This window comes from Lithobates pipiens, unplaced genomic scaffold, assembly GCF_037356315.1.
Source record: "Lithobates pipiens isolate NorthernLeopardFrog02 unplaced genomic scaffold, aLitPip1_a1.2 Scaffold_22, whole genome shotgun sequence".
Lineage (NCBI taxonomy): Eukaryota > Metazoa > Chordata > Amphibia > Anura > Ranidae > Lithobates > Lithobates pipiens.
The window spans coordinates 310,455,856-310,481,861 of record NW_027507784.1 but is presented as its reverse complement, the minus strand read 5'-3'; the positions used below and the strand labels follow the sequence as shown (position 1 = coordinate 310,481,861).

At 40.9% G+C, this 26,006-nt stretch overlaps 1 protein-coding gene across 1 annotated transcript in view; it reads right to left on the bottom strand.

The window, feature by feature from the left end:
* Nucleotides 1-23,875, bottom strand: part of LOC143924871 (NADPH oxidase organizer 1-like) — a 34,064-nt gene extending 10,189 nt beyond the window's left edge. Inside the window, exons 1-3 of the mRNA XM_077449376.1 lie at nucleotides 23,743-23,875; nucleotides 17,623-17,703; nucleotides 6,563-6,638 (exon numbers count right to left, since the gene is read on the bottom strand). Coding sequence (XP_077305502.1) covers nucleotides 6,563-6,638; nucleotides 17,623-17,703; nucleotides 23,743-23,817 — 232 coding nt within the window. The 5' untranslated portion in view covers nucleotides 23,818-23,875. The remainder of the gene's footprint in view (nucleotides 1-6,562; nucleotides 6,639-17,622; nucleotides 17,704-23,742) is intronic.
* Nucleotides 23,876-26,006: the final 2,131 nt, after the last annotated feature.

Genomic DNA, 26,006 nt, shown 5'->3' with positions numbered 1-26,006 from the left:
TCCAAAACTAAAAAGCAATTGATGATCACATACTGAATACCACGCCCTGTCCTCATAGGTCTGGAAAGAGTTCTCTTCTGCATCCACTGCTACTTCCTGGTGACTAATGCCTCACACAAACGATTGGATTGTTGGCCAACAAAACCATGGACTTTTGTCCTAAGGGCGTTGGCCCAAACTTGTCTTGCATACACACGGCACGCAATTGTTGGCCAACAATTACGAATGTAATGACGTACTACGTGGTTTCTCAGTTGTTTAGCGCCACCCTTTGGGCTCCTTCTGCTAATTTTCTGTTAGTAGAAGTTTGGTGAGTGTTTATTCGTGCTTTTCATTTTGCGCTTTTCAGTTTGTCTATGAACGGCTGTTCGTCAACCAGCCACGTTGCGGAATCGGAGGAGATAATGTGTTATTTATTATTGGCCTTGGAGTTATTTCTTTGACATTTTTTTTTATTGAATAATGATTTGATTTGGTAGATTTTCTATATTTTTGGATGCATAGAATGCACTTTTTGGTTAAGTTCTATGGGCAGATAGCATGTCTAATTTTATTTGTTTTCTTTTTTTAATGCACAATAAAAAAATTGTGGAGAATAATACTTGGCTATATGTTTTACTTCAAATGACAGTTTGGGAGTAGGCAGTTACATTTAAAAAAATACAATGTAAAATTAACAAGGGGCACCAACATAGTTGTATCTTTGATCTTAAAAACTACAGGAAAATGGTGTTGTGGTAACTTGCCCAAATAAAAAATAACAAGCATAATAATATTATTCTTGATCTCATTAGAAAAAAAAAAGCCTTTGAAAATTTGTTTTCAATAACTCCATCAGTATCACCAGCAAAGCAGCTTCATTATTATCCCATTAAAGAAGAAGAGAATTGTGCGCTGCATTTGGAGATTTCATAATTTGCAGTATCATGAATGTTAATTCTCCATTACGAATTTACAAGACCGACCGCTTCTGGCTCGTCCTTGCTTCTGAGCATGCCTGTTTGTACTTGGCTGTACTGGCTGTACTTTTGACCGACGGACTTCTGTACACACGTGCGAAAAATCCGAAATTTTAAAACATGCTAGCCAACATTTCTCTGCGGAAAATCCGACAACAATTGTCCGGTGGAGCGTACATTTACGGCCAACAGCCTGACATGGAACATTTCTCCTTGGAAATCGTGTGTGCGAGGCTTAAGATTAAAAGGAATCTACAATCCGAGTTTGTTTTTGATTAAACATATGAATCGGCTTATTACAATTGCATGTTAAAGTCTCTTGTATGATGACTGTGTTTTACTGTTCTGAAGAAATTCACTTAGAGTAGTTGAAAATAGTGGATTAAATGTTTTTAGCAACTGTCTAGCAAGAGTCATGTCCCAAAAGCCAGAAAGCAGGTTGCAGACTGAAAATCGGTAAATAAAAAAGTGATTTTGAAAATATGAAATAAGCATGTACAAATTAAAGTAACAAAAAAAAACTACTTAAAGGTAAATGATGATATAACAACCTAAATTGTATATTCAAAGTAACAACAGATTCCTTGTACATAAAGAGAAATGCAGAATGACAGAAAGCACAGTATCGCCATCTACTGGCAGAATATGTGTATGACAATTTCACTTACTGGGAAACATAAAATAGCCTTTTTTAGACATCAGCAGTGATTGCGGATTACCATAATTTCTCAATACAGATTTCTGGTCAATAAAGTATAACTAAAAGCAAACTTTTTTATTTTTTTTTATTTGGATAGAGTGAAGAGGGATTACAACATATCATGTCTTTATTGCTGAATCGATATAAACAGAGCTTGCAAACTATAATTAGTAAGTGCAAATAAATGACCACATTACACAAAAAATACTTTTTTTTACAAATAATGTCTCTTATATAAAGTTAGGGTTGCCACCTTCTCTTCAAGTCAAACCTGAACACTTTAGCGGCACACAACAAAATTTTAGTTTACTGTATAAACTATACATATCTTTTGCAATTAAATGTTTATAATCAAATACAGTTAATCACAAGAGTCCCCCTTTACATCAGAGTCCACAGAGTTCCTCTTTTACATCTGAACTCAAGGAGTTCCCTTACACTGTAAGTGTGTGTGTGTGGGGGGGGGGGGGGGGGGGCGACTCTGCAGACTCTGATGTATGGGAGAACTGTGGGGAATCTGACATAAGGGATGCTCTAGAACCCCTGATGTAAGGGGGAACAGTGAGAACTCGGATGCATGGAGAGGACTCTGATGTAAGGGGGAACACTGTGGCCTCTAGTGTAAAGGGGAACTCTGATGTAAGGGGTGCTCTAGGAACCCTGATTTACCTTAGTGTACTCACTCAGAGGCAGAAGAGAGAAGGGGGGGGTGTCAGTCAAAGACAGGGGTGGATGGTGAGCTCACTCACCCCTTGGCAGCACCTCTCATCCAGATGTAACTGAGGCCGCTGGACTTCAAATTTCTGGTCTCCACTTTCCTTTTCTGCGGCACAGCACCAGGGATTGAAGTGTGGGCAGACAAAGAGGAGTAGGGCAGGAGGAAGAGGAGCAGATCAAGCCCTCTCTCCTCTCCCGTCTGTGTTGGGGGAGGGGTAATTGTTAACGCTGGCTTGGTGCAGTGTGAAAGAGTGTAACAGACTCTCTCAGCTTACACAACTGCACCCAGCAACCTGGGAAGCCATAGTCTGGTCTGAATAATGTGTCTGGGTTGCTGGTGGTCTGAAACCCGAACGCATGATTCCAAACCCGAACTGTCTGGGTGAATCCCGGACAGGTGGCAACTCTCTATAAAGTTCTAGGTGCTCAAAAAGTACATAAGTGCTCCAATATTATTGCTGGTGCTCCCCAAATATGGACGGTGCTGTGCTTCACACTCCCCAGTTCTGACCCCACTCACCAAATTACATGGACCCACAGCTTTGCAGTCTGGGGTCAGAAAAGCTGAGATCAATAAGATCGAGTGTGAGACAAAGGGATTTCTCTGGAGCCTCTCACAATAATGGTTTCTTCACAATAATGGTTTCCATAGATGTTTAAAGTCGCTCATTCGTTTTCATATATGGGAGACAAAGAAGGAACCAATAGTGAAGTACTGTATGGGTGGAGAAAAGTTTGCGCTGGCTAGGCGCTACTTACAAAAACACGGACTAAAATAGGCACCAGCATGAAGCCCCGGCGTCCATGTCATTTGGTGAGTGGGGTCATAAGAGGGGAGTGTGGCACACAACACCGTCCATATTTGGGGAGCACCAGCAATAATATTGGAGCACTTATGCACTTTTTGAGCACCTAGCACTTTATATAAGAAACATTGTTTGTGAATAACTATTTTTTGTGTAATGTTTTACATAGTCATTTATTTGCACTTAGTAATTATAATCTGCAAGCGCTGTTTATATTGATTCAGCAATGACATGACATGTTGTAATCCCTCTTCACTCTATCCAAATTGAAAAAAAAAAAAAAGTTTGCTTTTAGTTATACTTTAATGACCATAAACCTGTATAGAGAAATTATTGTAATCCGCAATCACTGCTGATGTCTAACAAAGGCTATTTTATGTTTCCCAGTAAGTGAAATTGTCATACACAAATTCTGCCAGTAGATGGTGCTACCGTGCTTTCTGTCATTCTGCATTTCTCTTTATGTACAAGGAATCTGTAGTTACTTTGAATATACAATTTAGGTTGTTATATCATCATTTACCGTTTTTAGTCGTTTTTATGTTATTTTAATTTGCACATGCTTATTTCATATTTTCAAAATCGCTTTTTTATATACCGATTTTCAGTCTGCAACCTGCTCTCTGGCTTTTGGGACATGACTCTTGCTGGACAGTTGCTAAAAACTCAATTTTTTGTGTAATGTTTTACATGGTCATTTATTTGCACTTACTAATTATAGTCTGCAAGCGCTGTTTATATTGATCCATCATAACTCAAGAATTTAGTATCTTTGCGATAGCTGCTGCTGTTTTTTCACTTTTACTTATTTCACTTTACAATTCGATATTCATTGTTTAGTGTGTTCATTTGCACTATATCCTACGAGCGCTGTTTATATAATTTTTTTTTTATTATTCATGTTTTTATTGCTGTCTGTGCCTCCTGTAAGGCTGGATTCACACCTATGCATTTTTAGGGCTTTCTGCATTTTGGTTATTTGCACTACAGAAGGTGTTCCATAGGAAACCATGGTAAATGGACTGTAGTGCAAATCTGCAAAAAGCACTAAAAATGCATAGGTGTGAATCCAGCCTTAGAAAGATTCAATCTATCTATTTGTCTTGTTTACTAGTATCGCTGAAAGAGAACCAAAATTCAATATTTTGAGTTGTCACCAGAATATAAATAGAGAGTAAACCTTCCAATGGGGATACTAGTTCTGGCGACATGCCAGGTTTCCCTCATTCTGAAGTTTGGCTATGGGACAGGAAGTGAAGGAAAATCTCCCCAGTCCAACACAGATGGCAAAAAAAAAAAAATCTGATATAACCCTTACTCAAGGTTTTTCCCATTTTTTCCATTTTGTAGTCTATATAAAAACTACTGAGCCATGTACTTAAAGCGGAGTTCCGCCATTTTTTTTTTTTGAGTCAGCAGCTACAAATACTGCAGCTGCTGACTTTTAAAATATGGACAGGTTGCCCATGATGTCCTCACCCAAAGCCGATCTGTCCCTTGGATGGCGGTGCTGCCGCCACCATCCTCGGTAATGGAATCAGGAAGTGAAGCCTTGCAGCTTCACTTCCTGGTACTACTGCGCATGCGCAACTCCTGCTGTTTTCTGGGACCCATGTGTATTCCAGAATACAGAGGGGGGGGAATACCGTAGATACCCGCGTAGATACATGGGTATATGTGCCTGGAAGTGGGAGCAAAATACCTGTATTAGATAGGTATTTGCTCCCCCCCCCCCCCCCTGAGAGGTACCAATGTGACACCAGAGGGGGTAAGGAACCGGAAGAGCGGAAGTTCAATTTTTGGGTGGAACTCCACTTTAATAAAACAGTGCACAAAATAAAAACAATTATATTCCTCAAAAAATGAATTAAGTAGGCAAATTAGTCATAGAGTTATTGTCAAATCAACCAGTGGATACCATTGCAGGTATATTTGGTTAAGGCAAAGGGCTTTAACTCCCCTGGCGGTATTCCTGAGTCTGGCTCTGGAAGTTTTACACCAAAAGCGGTAACCCCGAGCCAGACTCAGGACTGCATCGCTGAATGCAGGAGGAGGTTTACTTACCTTCTCCTTTGGATCCAGTGATGTCCCCCCGCTGTACGAGCGGCTCGTCCTCCGCTCGATTCATCATGCAGCCGATCTCCGTTCCCTGCGAGCGTTGCGACGCACGGGGACGGAGATCGGCGCCAAATTCAAAAAGTAAAACACACAGTATACATACAATATAATGTAATCTTACAGATTACATTGCTGTATGTAATAATTTCACATCCCCTTTGTCCCTAGTGGTCTGCCCAGTGTCCTGCATGCAGTTTTATATTATAAAAACTGTTCTTTATGCCTGGAAACTGGAGATTGTCCATAGCAACCAAAACTGTCCTTTTACATCAAAAATGATTTTAGACCAGCTAGAAAACAGCGATAATAAATTAGAATCACTCGCAGAATTGAACGATAGCGATTTGTGGGGAGATCCGTCATCAAATACTGAAAAGTAATGACAGTGACAATTCTGCAACTGAGAAAATTTCAGTGTTTTAGATTTGATTACATTATTGAATCATTTTTATTATTGTTATATTATTATTTGGTATAATTATTTATAGTTATTTATTATATTATAATTTATGATTTCATTTTTCAAACTTTATCATACCTGGGATGTCTGCTAGACTCTGGTTTGGACAGATTTAAGTGAGTTATTCCTAAGAATTACAGGACTACAATATAAAACGCCAAAATTTTCATGCAAAATAATTGTACCGCTTTCAGCACCTAAAATCTGAAATAATCGTACCGCCAGAGAGGTTAAAGTAAAACTAAAGGCAAATTTATTTTTATTTATTTTTCATTTTGTCTGTTTTTTGTTTTTTTGCCAGCTGTGTGTCATTATGGAGAGTTCCTTTCATGTTCTGTCCCGTAACTACAACAGGAAGTGAGAGAAATCCCAAAGTGAGGGAATTGCGGGTTTTCACCAGAACTAGTGTGCCTATTGGAAGAGTTCCTCTCTTTTCCTGATCTGGTGACAGCCAAAAAAATGTTAAATCTTTTTTTTTCACTTTTAGTCTTGGTGGAAATGGTAAATGGGACTAATCTCCCTAACTGGGACACAGGCAGCAATAATCCCTACCGGGATTCTTTTTGGAATCCTTTTTTCCCCCAAGACTTGTGTTAGAATTATGAATTTTGTATACATTCTGTACAGGCGATGGATGAATAAAGTATTATTGCCATCATGAATGAGAGCAGGGAGTGCTGTGCGCACACATAAAGGTTATCCGAATACAATGACAGTTGGTTATGTGGTATGGCAGGGATGGAATGCCATGTATGTACCACAGTTATATCATACGTGGTATTCTCACAGGAAGAGTACCTACCTTTCAGTTTGGGCAGAGTTCTCTCTGACTTGTTCACAGCTCCGGCTTCCAGTGGGAATCTCTTCTTAAGATCTCTCTGTGTACAGAATTATAAAAAAAAAAAATTTAAAAAATCAACTTTGGCCAAATATAGTAGTTATATACATGATGAGGGGGGTCTGGAGGCCACCGCCGATGAGATAGCTCCTAGTTCCAAGACTACGCTTTCACTGATAGCTCTTGGTCCTAACTAACAGTTGGGAACCAGTCGGAATGGTTCCCAATCATGTGATCAATCAGAGACAATCAGAGCAATCACTTGGGTTTGTTTACAAAACAAACCCACCAACTACCGTAATTTGTGCCCTACATAGACATAGAACTGCAACTGCCTTTTGCAGCTCTTAACTTGTTGCCACCCGTGTAACACATATGTATGCACTGTGGCATAGAGGTAAGTTTTAACACCTACACGCCGCACATACGCATCACCGGGCGGTCAATGTTACCTGCTTTTGCAGAGACCGAGCTGTCAAACACAGCTCTCGTTCCCCACTAATGATCAGTAGCTGGCGGGATTGGCTCCTGGTCATGTAATTATTGTGACAGCCAATCACAGCGGTCATGTGATCAGCCGGTCGTTCTCTGTTAAAGGGACGCTGGGGCTGGACAGGAAGGAGTTAGGGTAAAAACATAGAAAACATTTATTATGTTTTCAATTTAACAGCTTATAATAATAATAATAATAATAATAATAAATCTAAGCAGTGAATTTATTAAAACATTGTACTAAATAAAAGCTTTACATGTCATTACATTACATGTCATCTCATTGGCCTGCCTCTCCTTAGGCTCCTCCCCTCTTCAGTCTATCATGAATGTTGCTGCCAGACTTATCCACCTTACCAACCACTCAGCGTCTGCCAACCCTCTCCTCCAATCCCTACACTGCCTCCCAATCACCCAGCGAATTAAATTCAAAACACTAACCACAACATACAAAGCCATTCACAACTCTGCCCCGAGCTCCATCACCAATCTTGTCTCCAAATATCACCCAAATCATCTTCTCCGTTCTTCTCAAGACCTCTTACTCTCATTTCCTCCTCCCATGCTCATCTCCAGGATTTCGCCAGAACATCTCCCATCCTCTGGAACTCTCTACCTCAACCTGTTCGGTTATCCCCTACTTTCGCTACCTTCAGGCGATCCCTGAAAACTCATCTCTTCAGGAAAGCCAATCACGTCTCCAACTAATCTTCTACCACTTCCATCAGCTCGTTACCCACAGTTACAACCTTTTGTACCACCTGCCCCACCCTATTAGATTGTAAGCTCCTCTGAGGTCCCTTTTAATCTTCTTGTATTTTATTGTATTATAACTGTATAACTGTATTATCTCCTTTTTACATTGTAAAGGGCTGCGTAATCTGTTGGAGCTATATAAATCCTGTATTATAATTATAATGTAACTGTAACTATTATTGAGGTATCATTACAAAATAATGTAACTATTATGTAGGTAGGCAGATTAGTTGTAGAGGAGTTGATTTACTAAAGGCAAATAGACTATGCACTCTGCAAGAGCAGTTGCTCCATGGCTTAGTAAATGAGCAAAAGCTCTGTGGACCTCCATCATCCAATCATGTCCAAGCAAAAATGCTGTTTTTTTTCATATATCTTCCTTGCACGTGATTGGGTACTTTTTGCAAAGTGAAGCTTTACCTCATTTACTAAGCTCTGAAGCGACTGCACTTGCAGAGTGCACAGTCTATTTGCCTTTAGTAAATCAACCCCAGAGTTATTATCAAGGTAACTGATGCTGGTAAATATGTTCTGTGCATCTAAGCTTTAATTAAAGTTGTATACCCGCCTGTATACATTGTGCGTATTGGTAAGCCTAGAATAAGTGTCCCGTGACCGGTGGATGCGGCCTGCAGCGGGGACGACTAGGGTTGTCATCTGTCCAGGATTCACCCGCACAGTCCGGGTTTGGAATCATGAGTTCCAGGTTTCAGACTGCCTGAAACATGGACACATTATTCAATTCGGAGTATGGCTTCCCAGCAGGTTTGCTGGCTGCAGTTGGCTGAGCTGAGAGTGTATGTTACACTTTTTCACACTGCCCAAAGCCAGCACTAACAAAACTAACAATTCCCCCAACATCCACACTGACGGGAGAGGAGAGAGGGCTTGATCTGTACCTCTTTCTCACACCCCTACCCCTCTGTATCTGCCCACACTCCAATCCCCAGGGCTGTGTCTCAGAAAAGGATAGTGGGGGCCAGAAATTGGAAGTCTAGCAGCCTCAGATACATCTGAATGAGAGGTACTGAATGCCAAAGGGTGAGTGAACTCACCATCCATCCCTGTCTGTGAATGAAGTCTCCTCCCTCCTCTCTCCTGCCTCTGAGTGAGTACACCAAGGTAAATCAGGGTTCCCAGAGCCCCCCTTACATCAGAGTTCCCCTTTACATCAGAGGCTACAGTGTTCCCCCTTACATCAGAGTCCTCTCCGTACATCAGAGTGCTCAGTGTCCCCCTTAAATCAGGGTTCCCAGAGTCCTCTTTGTTAGAGTCCCCAGAGTTCTCCCTTACATCAAAGTCTGCAGACTCCCCTTCTTACAGTGAAAGGGAACTCTGCGAGTTCAGATGTAAAAGGGGAACTCTGTGGACTCTGATGTAAAGGGATGTTTTCCTATACACACTACATAGGGGACATCTTCACCTCCCACGGGACGTAACATGTAAAGGGGCAGAGCTCAGTGACGTCATCACGTTCTCCATTCAGGATTGTGTATACCGAGGATATGGTTGAAAGAACTGAACTTATATTTTGAGCACTTAGCCCCATGGAAATTTTCAGTTGTATTTAATTTATTTGATGCTTTTTATGTTATTTTTTTTTTTTCAATAATGTTTTATTCGATTTTGTCAGATATACAATATAGATAACAGTATATTAATATAAACAAATGATTGAAAGCAGATTGGAAAACGTAGATCTTTACAAATAGCAATCTACGAAGTTGTAAAACAAAATAATTAAGTCTAACTTTGAAGTAAACGTTATGCTAAAATGTAACATTCAATATCAAGAGTTACAAAACAAAATAAATTGAGAGAAGAGAAGAGAAAAAAATAAAAAATAAATAGCATATATATATATATAAATACATATATGTATACACATAAATATATATGAAAGAGCTTATTGTGAAAAAAAAATAAGTATCCAGTCACCCCAAATGGGAACTCACTGTGACCGGATACTATAATATAGCATAGGATCAAAGTGTATGAAAAGTTGGTCAAAGGAATAGTGTGTAGGTATGAAGTTAGGATTGGAAAGTAACTACATAAAGTAAACAGAAACTGTAACAAAACAATGTGTCTATCATAAGGATCTATCTGAGAGAGGGAAGGATAGTATCGTAGGAGAGAAGGATTCTTGGAAGGAGAGTAAAATCCAGGAGTGTTGGCAGATATCAACAGGTGTAAATATGGTATGAGACTCCCCAAGGAGCTAAGTGTAAATACAACCGTTGTTTTCTAAAGTAAGGAAATACAATTATATATATTCAAACATAAAAAAGGTTAATAGAGGTGTGAAAAGGATTCAAGCATATTCATGACTTGGTAAAATCCATTTAAATGATGAATTAAATTATCTTCATCCATTAAGCAAAGCGTGATATTCTTGTGTGGTGGTAAAGTGTTGCCAACAAGACCATGTATGTATAAATTTGGAAGGGGTGTCTCTTGCTTGATGGATCAATTCTTCCATTTCAGCAGTTTTTTGGATGCGCTCTAACCAATCTCTTATTAATGGTGGGGTAGATGAGCGCCACTTTCTAGGGATACACATGTTAGCTGCCATGATCATGTGCATAGTCAATGAGTGCAGGTAGGTACGTTTTGGTTTTGCAGGATAGTGTAAAAGAAATTGTGCTGGTGTGTAGTCTAGTTTGTATGTGGTGATGGTTTGTATTAAAGCATGAACTTTCTTCCAGAAAGGTTGGATCTTGCTACAAGACCACCATATGTGTAATAAAGAGCCTTGTTCATTTCCACATCGCCAGCATTGTGAGGATACAGAAGGAAAAATATGATGGAGTTTGAGAGGGGTTCTATACCATCTGGTAATGAGTTTATAAGCATTTTCTTGTGCGTAAACATTCAGAGACCCTTTGTGTACAATTGTGTATATTGTTTCCCATTCTCTACGAGTGAAGTTAATAGATAACTCATTGGACCATTTCATGGAGGTCCAATCATTCCATTGCATTTGAGATGGGAACAATAATGCGTAGGTAAAAGAAATTAAGTGTTTATGTGGTTCAGATTTTTGACACATATCTTCAAAAGGGGTGAGAGCCCTGGACCATTCTATGTTTGGAGATCGCGAGTCAAGGAAATTTTTGATTAGAAGATACTTTTCGTATGTAATTGTGTTTGGTCCAAGGAGGTTCGATAGTTCATTATAGGAAAGTAGATTGTCGATTTTAAAGAAATGATGGGCTCTGATCTGTTTGTAAGGCCATTGAATCTTCAGTAAGGGCTCCCGCATTCCCTGAGCGAATGCAGGGTTGAGTATGATCGGTGTCATTGGACCAGAAATGGATGAGATATTATATTTTTTGCAAGCCTTTCGAAAAGTAAAAAGCGTAGAATTGATCAAGGGGTGTGTTGTGTATTGTTGGAGTGTGATTACATGTTATCCAAGGTAGTTGTGCAATTGGAATTTTAGATAAGGAATTTTCCAATTGGACCCAATCTTTGGTGGAGGAATGTAGGTTCCAATCTATAATTCTTGTTAAATGGGCTGCTTGGTGATATTTTTCCACATCTGGAAGACCAAGTCCTCCACTAAGCTTGGGAAAGGTTAGTTTGAGGTAATTCAATCTGGGACGTGTGGAACCCCAAATAAAATTGGTGCATATTCTTCTATATGTTGAGAAAAACGTGGATGGAAGCTTGATAGGGATCGTTTGAAAAAGGTATAAAACCCTTGGTAAAATGTTCATTTTGAGTATAGCTGTTCTCCCAAACCAAGAGAAAATACCAGTAGACCATTTTTTAAGGTCATTAGTAATATTACGCAGTAAAGGTAGGTAGTTTGTGTCATATAGATCTTTTAGAGAGGACGGTAGTTGGATTCCTAAATATGAGATGGTGTGAGTGTTCCATTTGAAAGGGAAATTGTTCTGACACTGTGAGCATTGTTCAGAGGATAAGGTGATATTTAGTGCCTGGGATTTTGTAAGATTGATTTTGAGATGGGATAATTGGTTAAAGTGATTGAGTGTTGTCAAAAGATTCGGTAGGGTTGTCAGTGGCTCTGTGAGGAACAAAAGTACGTCATCTGCGAAAGCAGCTAGTTTGTAAGTACGGGAATGTATATCGATGCCTTTGATATCTGGATTAGCTCTGATGCATCGAAGGAGTGGTTCCAAGGTGAGTACAAAAATAAGCGGGGAGAGGGGGCATCCCTGTCGTGTGCCATTGGAAATGGGAAAGGCGTTCGATAGGTGGCCATTAATGCGAATTCTCGCCGTGGGATTGGAGTATAGCATAAGAATATAATTAAGCATACGATCTGGGATGCCAATTGTTTTCAAGGATTCCGACATATAATCCCAGGCCACTCTATCGAACGCCTTCTCCGCGTCCAACGACAAAAAGAATCCTTTTTGTTTAGATTTGGTGAGCCAGTGGTGGATGTTAATGGCTTTAAGGGTATTATCCCTCGCCTCTCTGCCCGGAATAAAACCTACTTGGTCGAGGTGAATAAGGTCAGGGATTAGGGGAAGTAATCTGTTAGCCAGGATTTTTGCATACCATTTAAGGTCTACATTTAGTAGGGATATCGGTCTGTAATTAGGCACCAATAAGGGATCTTTGCCAGGTTTGGGGATGACCGTAACGTGTGCCATCAATAAATCTCTTGGGGGTGTTATAGATGTGGAATATTCATCAAATGTGGTTGTGAAAATAGGAAGCAGCAATTTTTGGAATGATTTATAATAACCAACAGATAGACCATCCGGTCCTGGGCTTTTACCAGATTTCAACATGTTTAGAGCCAATTCTGCTTCTTCCATATTTATGGGTTTGTTGAGGTCTTCCGCAAGGGTGTCTGAAATGGGAGTAGGACTGTATTGTGTCAGAAATGTTTTAATTAGGGATGTTCGTTGATTAGAATTCGGGAGATTATCCAGGGAATTCAGGTTATATAATTTCGAATAATAAGTCAGGAATTGTTGAGTTATATCAGGAGTGGAGTGGACTTTATGACCTTGAGAAGTTGAGATGGCATGTATTGTATTGTTGGCTCTTTGAGATTGTAGGGCTCTAGCTAAAAGTTTACTGGTTTTGTTTCCGAATTCGTAAAAGGATTTTTGTTTTAGAATGTACTTACGTTTGATTTGTTTGCCTAAAAGTTGTGTCAATTCCTTCCTGGCTGTTATTAAGGAATGTAGGGTATCTAGGGCTAGTGATTGTTTATGAAGATTCTCTAACACTTTAATTTTCTGGATCAGGGCAGCTTGTTGTTGGTCCTTGAGCTTCCGTTTTTTAGAGGCGGCAGCAATAAATATGCCCCTAATCACACATTTATGTGCTTCCCATACAATTTGCGATGAGGTATCATGTGTGTTGTTTTCGGCAAAGAATTGTTTAATGCTCCTTTCAATATCTGTGATAATGGCTTGATCAGTCAGTAAAAAGGAATCTAACTTCCAAGATTGGGATCGGGGGTGAAGTTCCGGGAAGATTAGGCTCATTGATATTGGGTGATGGTCAGAGAGATACATAGGATCTATAGATGCTGATTGAAGATAAGGAAGGGCGGATTGGGACAAGAAAAAATAATCAATTCTAGAATATTTAGCGTGTGGAGGTGAGAAAAAAGTATAGTCTTTTCCGTCTGGATATAGTATTCGCCATGTGTCATGGAGTAAAAGTGATTGTAATTCAGATTTGATCGCTTTAAGGGCTGTATACGGTAGGGATGAAGCGCCGTTCGATGTGTCAACTAGAGGGTTTAATGGGGTGTTAAAGTCACCACCCAATATCAATGTTCCTTCCTGAAAGTCTATCAGACGACATTTTATATCTCGAAAGAAGGGAACTTGACCACTGTTTGGAGCATATATGTTTACCAGGGTAATTTTCTGGTTTTGGTATGTGCCTTTCAAAAAAAGGAATCTGCCTTGGATATCTGCGAGAGAGTCTGTGATTTGAATAGGGGAATGTCTTGCCAGGAGTATAGAAACTCCTTTTGTTTTTGACGTTGTGTTAGTAGAGTGATATACTGTAGGAAAGTTTAAGTTGTGAAGTTTAGGGATAGAATCTGTTCGGAAGTGGGTTTCTTGTAAGAATATGATATCAGCATGGTGTCTTTTCATATATAAAAGGAGTTGAGATCTCTTTTCAGGCAAATTTAAACCCTTGACATTTAAGGAGATGATCTTGATTGGGGTTGAATTTGATGTTGTTTGATTAGGAGACATTATACAAAAGAATGATAAAACAAAGTAGGAAAATTGGATATGGGAGGGAGTAAAATAAAGAGATGACTGGAGATAGTACTGCTTGGGTAAAGGATTATCGTATGATGTATAGTCAGACTATTTGACCTTATAGAACTCCTGGATATGTGTGTGGGAGGGGGTGGAACAGGAAAAAGAATCGGGGATGGATAGGGGTTATGGGGTGGGTAGTAGGATATCCGGCTATAGGTGAGAACCTGCTCACCTATTAAAGTGAGGAAAGAGAGAGCCGGTTTAAGGCAGTGGTAATACTAATTAAAGCGTAGAGTGAAGGGGTAATAAAATAATGTACCACTTTGTGGGAGGTGGTTCAATTGAAAAGGAGTGTTGTCCGAGAATATTCGTCAGACTGCGGGCCTAGAGGCAGATGATATGAATGAATTTCGGGAAAGAATGTGGAATGTAGAGCAGAGGGGGGTGTATCTCTAATTATAGTGATATGGAAAGGGTGGATATAGCAGGATAATTATAAAATATGGTATTGAGTGAATTAATGATCTAGAGGTAGGGCTATGTGATAGATATAATATTTGTTCAGTAGGATTATAAGTAAATGTTAGTGCATATCTGAGGCTCGAACTATCGACTAGTAAACCATTAATAGAGGAGCATATTTAAACCGCTATGGAGGTAATGTCACTTAAATTGCTAACAATGAAATTTAACAATTCCTAGTAAAAACCATTAAACAAATCTAAAAGAACTGTAGAGGTATAACCATATGTCATAGAACTGTGTACCAGATCCAACAGCAACTTTGTAACCGTAAAGAGCAGAAACTATAACAAACAAACTCTGTCTCCTCAAAATATACGGTCAAATATATACGGGTAATATTGTATATTATAGAAACAAAAACAAACAAAAAAAAAAAAAAAAATATAAAAAAAAAAAAAATAAATAAAAAAAAATAAAAAAAAAAAAAAAACCAAAAAAAAAAGAAAAAAAAGAAGGGGAGGAAGGGATAGAAAGAGGGAATGGAGAGAGGGTAGGGAGGAGAGGGGTAGGGGGGATGAGGGAAGAGATGTTGGGAGAAGGGTGATGGGGGATAATGAGGGATTGGGGAAAGGAGGGAAAGGAGAGGGGGGGAAAGCAGGGTATGGTTGGGAGGAAGGTAAAGATCTAGTCATGGATTGAGAAAGCTGATAAGACTTCTTATTAAACACAAATACATTGGTACATTAGGCGTAACTAAAGAAGACTGAAGAATATGAGTAGAGTTGCAACTGTATAAATTCAGTTCAAAAGGGATCCTCCAGTGCGTGGAATTGGAGAGACCATAGGGATTACATTGAAGTCTTGTGACATTCCATTCAAAAAAAAAAGAAGAAAATATGAATGTATGGATGCCTGGAAATCATTTTTCATAAAATATCAGGGGCATATCTAGTATAGAGTATAGTATAATTTCAGTCGGTACATGACCGAACATAGATGCTCAGTCTCGGATGTTGAATAAAGGTTAATGTGCCACTGTAATGGGAAGCAAAACTGAAGGTGACGAATAGAACAATATCTAGGGTGAATGAGTCGTAAGAAAGCACATATTGTTTTCATTGTCATATACGTCTCAGCTGAAGTGCTTGGTGTACCGTATCCTCAACGGAAGCACCACTGCCCCGAGATATTATTTCCATGTGAGGTAACATACCTGCATTTTTATCACCTAGTGGAGAATAATATATAGTAGTAGGTATACGCATAAAGTATTGCATGTGTCATCATATGATCTTAACGAGAAAAAGCTTTGAAAAAATAAAAAAATAAAAAAAAAAAATAAAAAAAAAAAATTAATAAATAAAAAAAAAAATAAAAAAAAAAAATTTGTATTGTTGTTTCTTTCTATTGTTATTTCCTTGTGTTTATTTTATTTTATTTTATTTATTCTTTTTGCTACTTCCTTTCCCGTAAAGCCATGGATATTGTAGGAACTAAGAAAAAAAGATGTTTAACGATCTCTACGTGCTCTTCTGGGATGTGGAGCAGAGGTAGGGCTATGTTGATGTGGTTGCGAAGGAGTATTTGGGTCCATTCTGGTGATGGAGGGAGAGCGGCGTCTTCTGAAATGTGAGGCCTGGGTGTCCATGTAGTCTTCGTTCTGTGTCTTGGAAGTCGAGTTAGGAGTGTGGAATTCGGCATACCAGTTCGGAACCTCTGTAAAAGGAATGTCAAGAGCCCTGCAAAAAGAGTCTAATTCCTCTGGGAACCGAAGCACTAATGTGCGGCCGCGGTGTGTTGCGGATAAAGCAAATGGAAATTTCCATCGATATGGGATATTCCTTGTTTGAAGAACTTCCAGCAGAGGGCGCAGGTCTTTTCTTTGTCTCAGAGTGATGGGCGATAGATCCTGATAAATAGTGATCTTATTGCCCTCAAATTCCAGCGATCTGTTTGTTCTAACCTGTTTTAAGATATTTTCTTTCAATTTATAATCATTAATATAGCAAATTATATCCCTAGGGGGATCCGAATCCTTGCCGCGCGGTCTGAGTGCCCTGTGGATACGATCCATATCAATGATGTCAGTATCTGGTCTGTCTAGTAGTTTATTAAATAAAGTGGAGACCGTGGAGAGCAAATGAGAGTTTTCAATACTTTCAGGCAAACCTCTCACTCTGAGGTTATGTCTTCTGCCACGGTTATCGAGGTCTTCCACATGCCTCTGTATGTCCCTCAGGTGTGCAGTGTGTGAATCTACTACTGTGGTGACCTTCCTTAGTGTGGAGTGCTGCAATGCTGTTTTCCTCTCAACCTCCTGTACTCTTCCCGCCATAGCCTGCAGTTCATGTCTGAGGTCCGTGATTGCAGAAGTGAATGTGTCCTTTATATCTAAAGCCACAGCTTGTAAATCATGTAATGTCGGATGTTGTGAAGGAGGGGGACCCGCTGAAGTGTCGGTATTTTGAGCGGGAGCCGGCGTCAGCACTATGGCATCTCTGGCCTGTGAGGAGGCTGAGGTGACGGCCGCCATATTCGCTCTGTGGGAGCGGGATGATTCCATGATTGTCTGGGCAGTGCGGTTTCTGTTACCTCTCGGGGATCTCGAACGTGAAGCGGAGTTGTTACGAGAAGCAGTCCCCATACTCCGAACGGTAAAACGAGGTGAGAAACTCCCGTTATAGCTAATAAACGGCCACCGTCTGACAGAGCGAACGAGTTAAGCTGCCATTCCTCTTCAAGGCAAACCACGCCCCCCCGCTTTTTATGTTATTTATTCATATGATTTAGAAGGTTTGTTGATGGGGAATAGTTATGTTTAATGAAGCACTGCACATTGATTATTGACATTGGATGCCAAGGATGTCTTTCTATACACACTACAGAACAGCCTTTCCTTATGTATAATGATCAGATGCCCTTTACTGCTATTTGGATTGGACAATTCAGTAGAATTAAGGAGTGCCTCAGACTGGTGGACTATATACTCCCTCCTATACTCTGTGCTGGCTGCCCCACCATTGGAACACACAAGTTCATCTAAACTCTGGACAATCAAGGGATCAATTGAAAAAAAAAAAACAACCTTACCTGCAATCTTTTAAACTCCACAAAATTTCTGTAAATGAGGACCTTGTTATGGTCGGACCACAAAATGGAAAACATGTATGCCTGTATGGGAAACAAGAACCACGGGAAACATTTGTTACTAATAGGAAATATATATATATTTTCTTACATTTTAAAGCAGGTGAGTTTCAATCTGAAATGTAATCTACTTATATATTCTCTGGTTTCTCTCTAAAAATAAAATACGACTTTCCATTTTTATTCCATACTTTATTTTACACACAATGACATCATCACTGGGTCTCTGTGCTTCACTACACTCAGCCTGCGCCCTACCTAATACAAACCCGATAGGGGATCTAACCCCATCCTGCTCAGTCTTATGCTGCGTACGCACAATCGGACTATTCTGCTGACTTAGTATGGCGGACAATTTGATCCTGTGTGGGCTGCAGTGGACTTTTTCTTCCCAAAAGTCCGGCAGACTTAGAAATAAGACTTGCTTCAAAATTGTCTACCAGACTCGCCTTTTAGCGGACAATCCATTCGTCTGTGTGCTAGTCCGATGGATTAAAACGGACGCTAGGGCAGCTATTGGCTACTGGCTATGAGCTTCCTTATTCTACGCCATCACGTTTGAATCCGCCAGACTTTTGGAGTGATCGTGTGTGGCCAAGTCCATTCGCTTGAAAGTCCGGCAGACCTCAGCTGCAAAGTCCATCAGATTGTCCGCCGGATAGTCCGATCATGTGTACGTGGCATATGGGTCACCAGATATATTAGAATTTCATCATACCACCTTTATATATGAGGACCTACTTAATCTATCCAGTCAGTTTATAGCCTTCCCACTACATACTTGTTGGTAGATCTAAAGAAGGTTGTACAATCAAATTGTAACTTGTGTCCGGGAAAACATGCAATTGTGAGCGCATTCATATCCATGCATCCGGCCGCCTAATCTACATGCATGGCACCGGACGCATGGATTTCAATAGGGGTTTTTTTTTTTAAGCACATGATTTGAGCCTGAGGCTCTAATTGGCTTTAAAAAAGCGTAGGCTCGGGACTCAGTGCTCCCACCCACTCGTGTGACACTAGCGAATTAATATTCGCTATTGTCTTCCAGATTCTCCTCCCGGCCAATCAGGAAGCAGTTGGTTAGGGAGTCTTAGGACTACCCAGCCAATCAGGTCTCAGTCAGGACTAGGGGTGGACTGACAACTCATGGGGCCCCCGGGCAATAGGAGATTATGGGGCCCCCAGGTAATCAGACATTATGGGGCCACACAGTATACACTAACACACACACACAGTATACAATCACACAGTATATGCAGACATGTTTCTATTGGCTGAGAAGGTACTGGAGAGGTGGGGTAGCTATAATCTCTGGATTTTTGGACCAAAAGGATGTCGGTATGGGACATTTCAGAGACAGATGTAAAAAAAACACAGATTTTTACATACTTTCCATGGTTTTACTGAGGCTGGCCCTGATGGGGCCCCCTAGAGGCACGGGGCCCTCGGGCAGTGCCCGAGTGGCCCATTGGTTAGTCCACCCCTGGTCAGGACCCGATTCCTGTTCGGCTGGGAGGAGAAGCGATGGCCCCGCCATCACCACTAATTAGATAACAGATGTCAGTTTATGAGCAGTTAACTCTCCCAATGGTTCACCATACATGTTACAATCTCTGTACAATCAATTTTAGATCGACCAAAACTATGCAATACGAGGACCTAGCTAATCTGTTCAGTAAATTTCAATACAATCAGGCAGACTCTTGCAGTACATACTTGTGGGTAGATCTAAAGATTGTATAATCCTTAGTAAATACTGGCCGTAGCCAATAGTAGAGAGATTTTGTAAATTGTGTAGCTCTGGGCTAAAAGTGAATTCCACAAATATCTTCACCCGTTCTACACTCATGTCATCTTGCTTCACCGGAGACAGGTCTATGTCATAACCAAAGGAGACATCATTTCACAGAGCCGATGGGGACATTCCCCAACAATATATGGAAGTGTCCCCTTGGGGGCAGACATTCCGATATTTAATTTGATTTACCTTCACTGTGTAGCTCCTTATTATCAGTGATTGTAGGGTAATAGAGGCCATACACTCTTCAATCTATGTACTATGGCGGGTTGGCAGGCAGTTAAATCTAATGGTGGCCTCACACACTTTTTTGATGTACAATTAAATCAAATGATCGAATCTGCAAAAAATTGAATAGCTATACCTTCCCTGCTGATTGACTCAATTTCAACTGGTTTCAATTAAACTGAGTTGATCGGTCAGGGCAAAATATTACTGATTGTTTTGCATCAATCGACAGCCCATGGACATTTTCAAGAAAACAATCGTTTTACGATCATCCTGATTTTGAGATTACATGGTGGAAAATGGCTGCAATTGAAAATTTACAATCATAAATTACGGTTATATTTTAGCCGTCAGTTAAAATCCACTTTCTCGTAGATTGATTAAACTGTAGATTGATTATTCCTATTGGAAGAGACTGATCGGAAAATAAATTGATTATTTATTAAGTGTTTATTTATTAAGTGTTTCTTTTTTTAAGTGTTTATTTCTTTATTTATTGAAGTGTGAATTTATTAAAGGCAACCATCAATTAATCCAAAGGCTGTGGCTATTTGATTGAAAGAAGTAAATGAGCTCTTAGGCTGGGTTCACACTGCTGCGGGGGGAGATCCGGATGTGATTCGCACAGCAAATCACATCCGATCTCCGTAGCACTGCGAGTTCAGCCATACAGATAGTATGGCTGAACTCGCAGCTGTCCCGCAGCAAACTCGCACAGGACCCTTTTTTGGGTCCGCAACGGAATCGGATCGCATGGGGGTTCACACCATGCGATCCGATTCCTGTGCGAGTCGGCAGATCGCACTGCGATATGCCGACGGATCTGGGGGTGTCATTAACATAACATTGACACCCCCAGCCGTCCACATAGGGCAGTGTGAACTGCCGGCGGGAGGTATGCGATGCGGGAAAACGCCGCGGATTCGCGGCGTTCCCGCATCGCAATAGTGTGAACCTAGCCTTATAGTGTGAACACTATTGCGATGCGGGAACGCCGCGAATCCGCGGCGTTTTCCCGCATCGCATACCTCCCGCCGGCAGTTCACACTGCCCTATGCGGACGGCTGGGGGTGTCAATGTTATGTTAATGACACCCCCAGATCCGTCGGCATATCGCAGTGCGATCTGCCGACTCGCACAGGAATCGGATCGCATGGTGTGAACCCCCATGCGATCCGATTCCGTTGCGGACCCAAAAAAGGGTCCTGTGCGAGTTTGCTGCGGGACAGCTGCGAGTTCAGCCATACTATCTGTATGGCTGAACTCGCAGTGCTACGGAGATCGGATGTGATTTGCTGTGCGAATCACATCCGGATCTCCCCCCGCAGCAGTGTGAACCCAGCCTTAAAGTAAATCTTTTATGAAAGACACATAGGACTGCCACAGCCCCCTCCCCATTCTGAAGATGCTATTTGCCTGGCTATTACACTAACCCTGCCCGTGACCCTGATTTACTAAAGCAACAGAGCCTATCTAATGATGGCCATACACGCCTTCAAATTATTTATTTCAATTCTCATCAATCCCTCATGACAGGAATTAACAATCGTTTGTTGGCAACCCATATGATCGATATGACTCACACAGGGAAATGGATTACAGTCGATTGTTGGAACATACGATCGCACGCAAGTTATTGCTCACTTCCACCATGTAATTTCACAATCTGGTTGACTGAAATACGATTACATTCATAAACACTGTGGGGTTGATTTACTAAAGGCAAATAGAATGTGCACTTTGATTTACTAAAGGCAAATAGAATGTGCACTTTGATTTACTAAAAGCAAATAGAATGTGCACATTGCAAAGTGCAGTGGCTCCAGAGCTTAATAAATAAGCAGAAGCTTTGCTGACTTCCATCGTCCAATCAGCTGCAAGCAAAAATGCTAATTTCTTTTTTTTTTTTTTTTACTTTTCATCATTTACTAAGCGCGGGAGGGCAACTGCACTTTGCCTTTAGTACATCAACCCCTGTATCTCTGTGTTGCCAATCGATGCAAAATAATCAACGTTTTTTTTCACCCCGGCCATTTTCCTTGAATCCAATCTAAATCAGGTCTATATTGATGAGACTGGACATTACAGTGACCGATTTGATCGATTTCAACGAATCGCTTGTTGATCGGATAATTAAAATCAAAGAATGTGACCACCATTAATGAATGAAGTGTGACAAAGGGAAAACTCTCTTTGCAAAGAATAGCCAATCAGGTGCAAGTAAATAAAAAAAGATTTTCCTTACACACGATTGGAAGGTTGAAGTCAGCAGAGCTTTACCCTATTCACCAAGCTAGGTGAAATTTCACATTGCTAAGAGCTTAGGGATTGAACTAAAGTTTTGTTTACTTCACCCAATCATGTGCAAGAAAACTCTTTTTTTTTTTTTTTTTATGTTCTTTGCACATGATTGGCTATTCTTGGCAAAGAGAATTTACACTTTGTTTAACTCCATTCTCTCGTTTTTCTCATGCTTTTCCGAGCAGCTTATTCACTTGAATGGGCTTCCCCTGTGGCACAAACACGCCAAAAGAAGCTCCCACACCTTTCCGGGACAGAGAATTTCACTCGCTTTTTTTCCGTGCATTTTCACGTGTTTATTGTGCGTTTGTCATGCGAGAACATATGAGGTGCCATTAACAATTTCATGGCACCAGTTTTCATGCGTTTTGTAAACTTGCACAGAATTGTGCGTTTCCGCCCTTGTTCCACGCAGATGCAAATGGGGCCTAAGATAAGTGCAAATTCATTTTGAAAATGCTAGTTGCCTGCTTTAGACCCCATTTACACCTGAGCGTTTTGTAGCTTGAAGCCTGAAGCTACAAAACGCTGGAGGGGAAAAAATCCATTATTCTCAATGGAGATGGTTCATATCTCCACTCCAAGTCGCCTGAAGCCCAACGCCTGAAGCTCAAACAAGTTCCGGACCCTTTTTTGTCGCGCAAATCGGGCTGATTTGAGCGTTTTTCTTCTTTTAACATTGGTGACCTTTTGCCCTGTGCAAATTCGCGACAAAACGCGGCAAAAAACGCAGTGATTCGCGGTAAAAAAACGACGCAAATCGCGGTAAAAAACGCCGCGAATCGCGGTAAAAAACGCCGCAAAAAACGCTTGAAAAAGCTACGCTCAGGTGTGAATGCAGCCTAAAGGCTAGCTATATACGAAGACAAATACATAGCTTGCACACTTTCTTGTAAAAAATGCTAGTGGCCTTGCTGTCTTTGCTTTTAATATTATATTTATTTATTTCAAGTAATTATATAGCGCCATCAATTTACACAGTGCTTTACATATATATTGTACATTCACATCAGTCCCTACCCTCAACGAGCTTACACTCCTAACACACATTCATACATAGGGCTAATTTAGACAGGATCCGATTAACCTACCGGCATGTCTTTGGAGTGTGGGAGGAAACTGGAGTACCCGGAGGAAACCCACGCAGGCACAGGGAGAACATGCAAACTCCAGGCAGATAGTGTCGTGGTCGGGATTCGAACCAGCGACCGTTTTTGCTGCTAGATGCTTCAGGCAATGTGATTAGCATCCCTCCCTAAAACCTGGTGGGCTGCCTTAATGCAAAGAACGTTAACATGAGACATAACGCAAGCTTATGCATGTTACTTGGGGAACAGGAAATTATAAATGGGCCCTGAGGCTGTCATTGCCCCCCTTCTTCTGAAAATGCTACTGATCTGGCTGTCTCTTTAAGGAATGTAATTAGCATCCCTCCCTAAAATATTTTCAAATAGGAATACTGCCATTGCTGACTTCCTTCTGAAAAGGTTATTGGCATGAAACAAGCGTGGGCTATGGCAGCCTTACGTGTCTGCCCTTGTGGTTAATCAACTTGGCTCAGTTTAATAGCCCGGAACAAGTATGCATTTCAGGAAAGTCAGCCCTATCTTAATTCTTGATTGACAACATTTTAAAGCAAGAGGGTAAACAATGCAGCCAGGAAACTAGCATTTGCAGAATAAGATGCAGCAATAGCAGCAGTTTTCAGGAATAGCTCTGACAGTTAGACTCACGCTCTGCTTGCCATGCTGTAGGAGTCCGATGGCTTCCACCTCCAGGGGATGCCGGGTGATGCTGCTGGTCTTCATGTTCCCAAGGATGCTGAACTCAGTCTGTCCTACCTGCTCAGTTATCTACATGACAGAGGGCGTAGTCCCTACTCCAGCAGCCAATCAGGGAGTGCTCTCTTTTTTTTTTTATTACATTCCTTTGTGATGCAATTTCTGGTCCTTAGAAAAGGAAACGATTACATTAGACTTTCCTGTGTGCACACCTGAGGAGTGTTACTCATCACTCACTCCTGTCTTCATGCAGAACAATGGAGATTGCTTATAGTGACACTATGGCAGCCACACATTGAGATACTTTCCAGTAAAACAGGAGGTGGGAGCTAAACACAAGCACTCGTCCCTGTCTGCGTGAATGGTGATTAAAGACCAAACCTGCTGACCACCAAAGTAATCACCAATCTAATCTGTCCACCATAGTAATCACCAATCTAATCTGTCCACCACAGTAATCACCAATCTCTGCTGACCACCAATGTAATTACCAATCTCTGCTGACCACCAATGTAATTACCAATCTCCGCTGACCACCAATGTAATTACCAATCTTAGGTGACCACCAATGTAATTACCAATCTCGGCTGACCACCAATGTAATTACCAATCTCCGCTGACCACCAATGTAATTACCAATCTTAGGTGACCACCAATGTAATTACCAATCTCTGCTGACCACCAATGAAATTAAAACTCTCTGCTGCCCACTAATGTAATTACCAATCTCAGGTGACCACCAATGTAATTACCAATCTCTGCTGACCACCAATATAATTACCAATCTCTGCTGACCACTAATGTAATTACCAATCTCAGGTGACCACCAATGTAATTACCAATCTCTGCTGACCACCAATATAATTACCAATTTCTGCTGACCACCAAAGTAATTACCAATCTCTGCTGACCACCAATGTAATCACCAATTTCTGCTGACCAGTCTCACATTGCATGACTCCAGATCAACTTTCTTTGCAAACATTCTGCAAGTTTTCTGCAAGTTCTGGTTCAGTTATGTTGTGCAATAGTCATCTCACCACAGGGGGCACTGTGCCTAAATTTTCAAGCTGTACACTTGTAGAGCTCTTGCTGTAGACTCACCACTGCAACTTTGCTCTTGCTAGAGACTTGCCACGCAAATTTGCCTCAAATTGGAAAAGTCCACCTAAAAAAAAAAATAATATTAAAAGCCAGCAGCTACAAATACTGCAGCTGCTGACTTTTAATAAATGGACACTTACCTGTAGTGATGGCCGAACGGTTCGCCCGGCGGTCGTTTCGCGGCGAATTTCCGACTTTCGCCGTCCGCGGGTTCGAACGCCTTTTTCCGTCGTTCGCCCCGGCGGACTTACGTGTTTAATGTATACAAGAACTTTAACCTTTCGTGACACGTTTATCATGTGTTACAGGACAACCAATTGAGACATGACAGCTCATGGACACTTGGACATTCCCCCTAACCTATAAATACACCCGATCCGGTGGCCATTTTACATTCTTTCTTCTGTCACTGTAGGGAAAGGATCCTGTGTGGAGTAGGGACAGAGAAAACGCTAGCTATTTGGTACACAAAAGTTCTTTTCAGGACTGGTATAGGTGTTAGGTCAGCAGCCTGAGTTTCTTTTGTCAGTTTAGATAAAGGGACAGAGCGCTGTATGCTGCTATTTTAGGGACAGCTCAGCCAGATTAGTCTTTCTTCATCATCATCATCATCATCATCATTAGCTGTTACTATCAGGTCCACAAAAGAGCTGTTCCAGCTAATCGTTCCAGCCTACTCTTTTTTGCCAATTTGTATAGGGACAGGCAGGAAGCAGTGTGTCAGGCAGTGAGGATAATTTTAAAGACTTGCTGTTACTATTAGTTCCACAAAGGTTCTTTTCAGGACTGGTATCAGTGGTACGGTAATAGGCTTGTACACGTATAATATTCTTTCTTCCAAATATAGAAAGAATATTATACTTGACTGCTGCCCTTCTGCTGCAGTCTGCTAATCATTCACAACTCACTTGTTCCACAAAGCTCTTTATCAGGACTGGTAACTTGGTCTGTCTAGGGTGCTACGGTACATAGGCTTGGGTGCGGTACAGTCTGCTGTTCTGTAAGGACCGCTATCGGTCCACAATACATAGGGTTGCCGTGCACTACTGCTGACCGCTGCCCTATACTGCAGCAGTCCTTCATTGGTATAGGGACTGACGTACAGTCTGCTA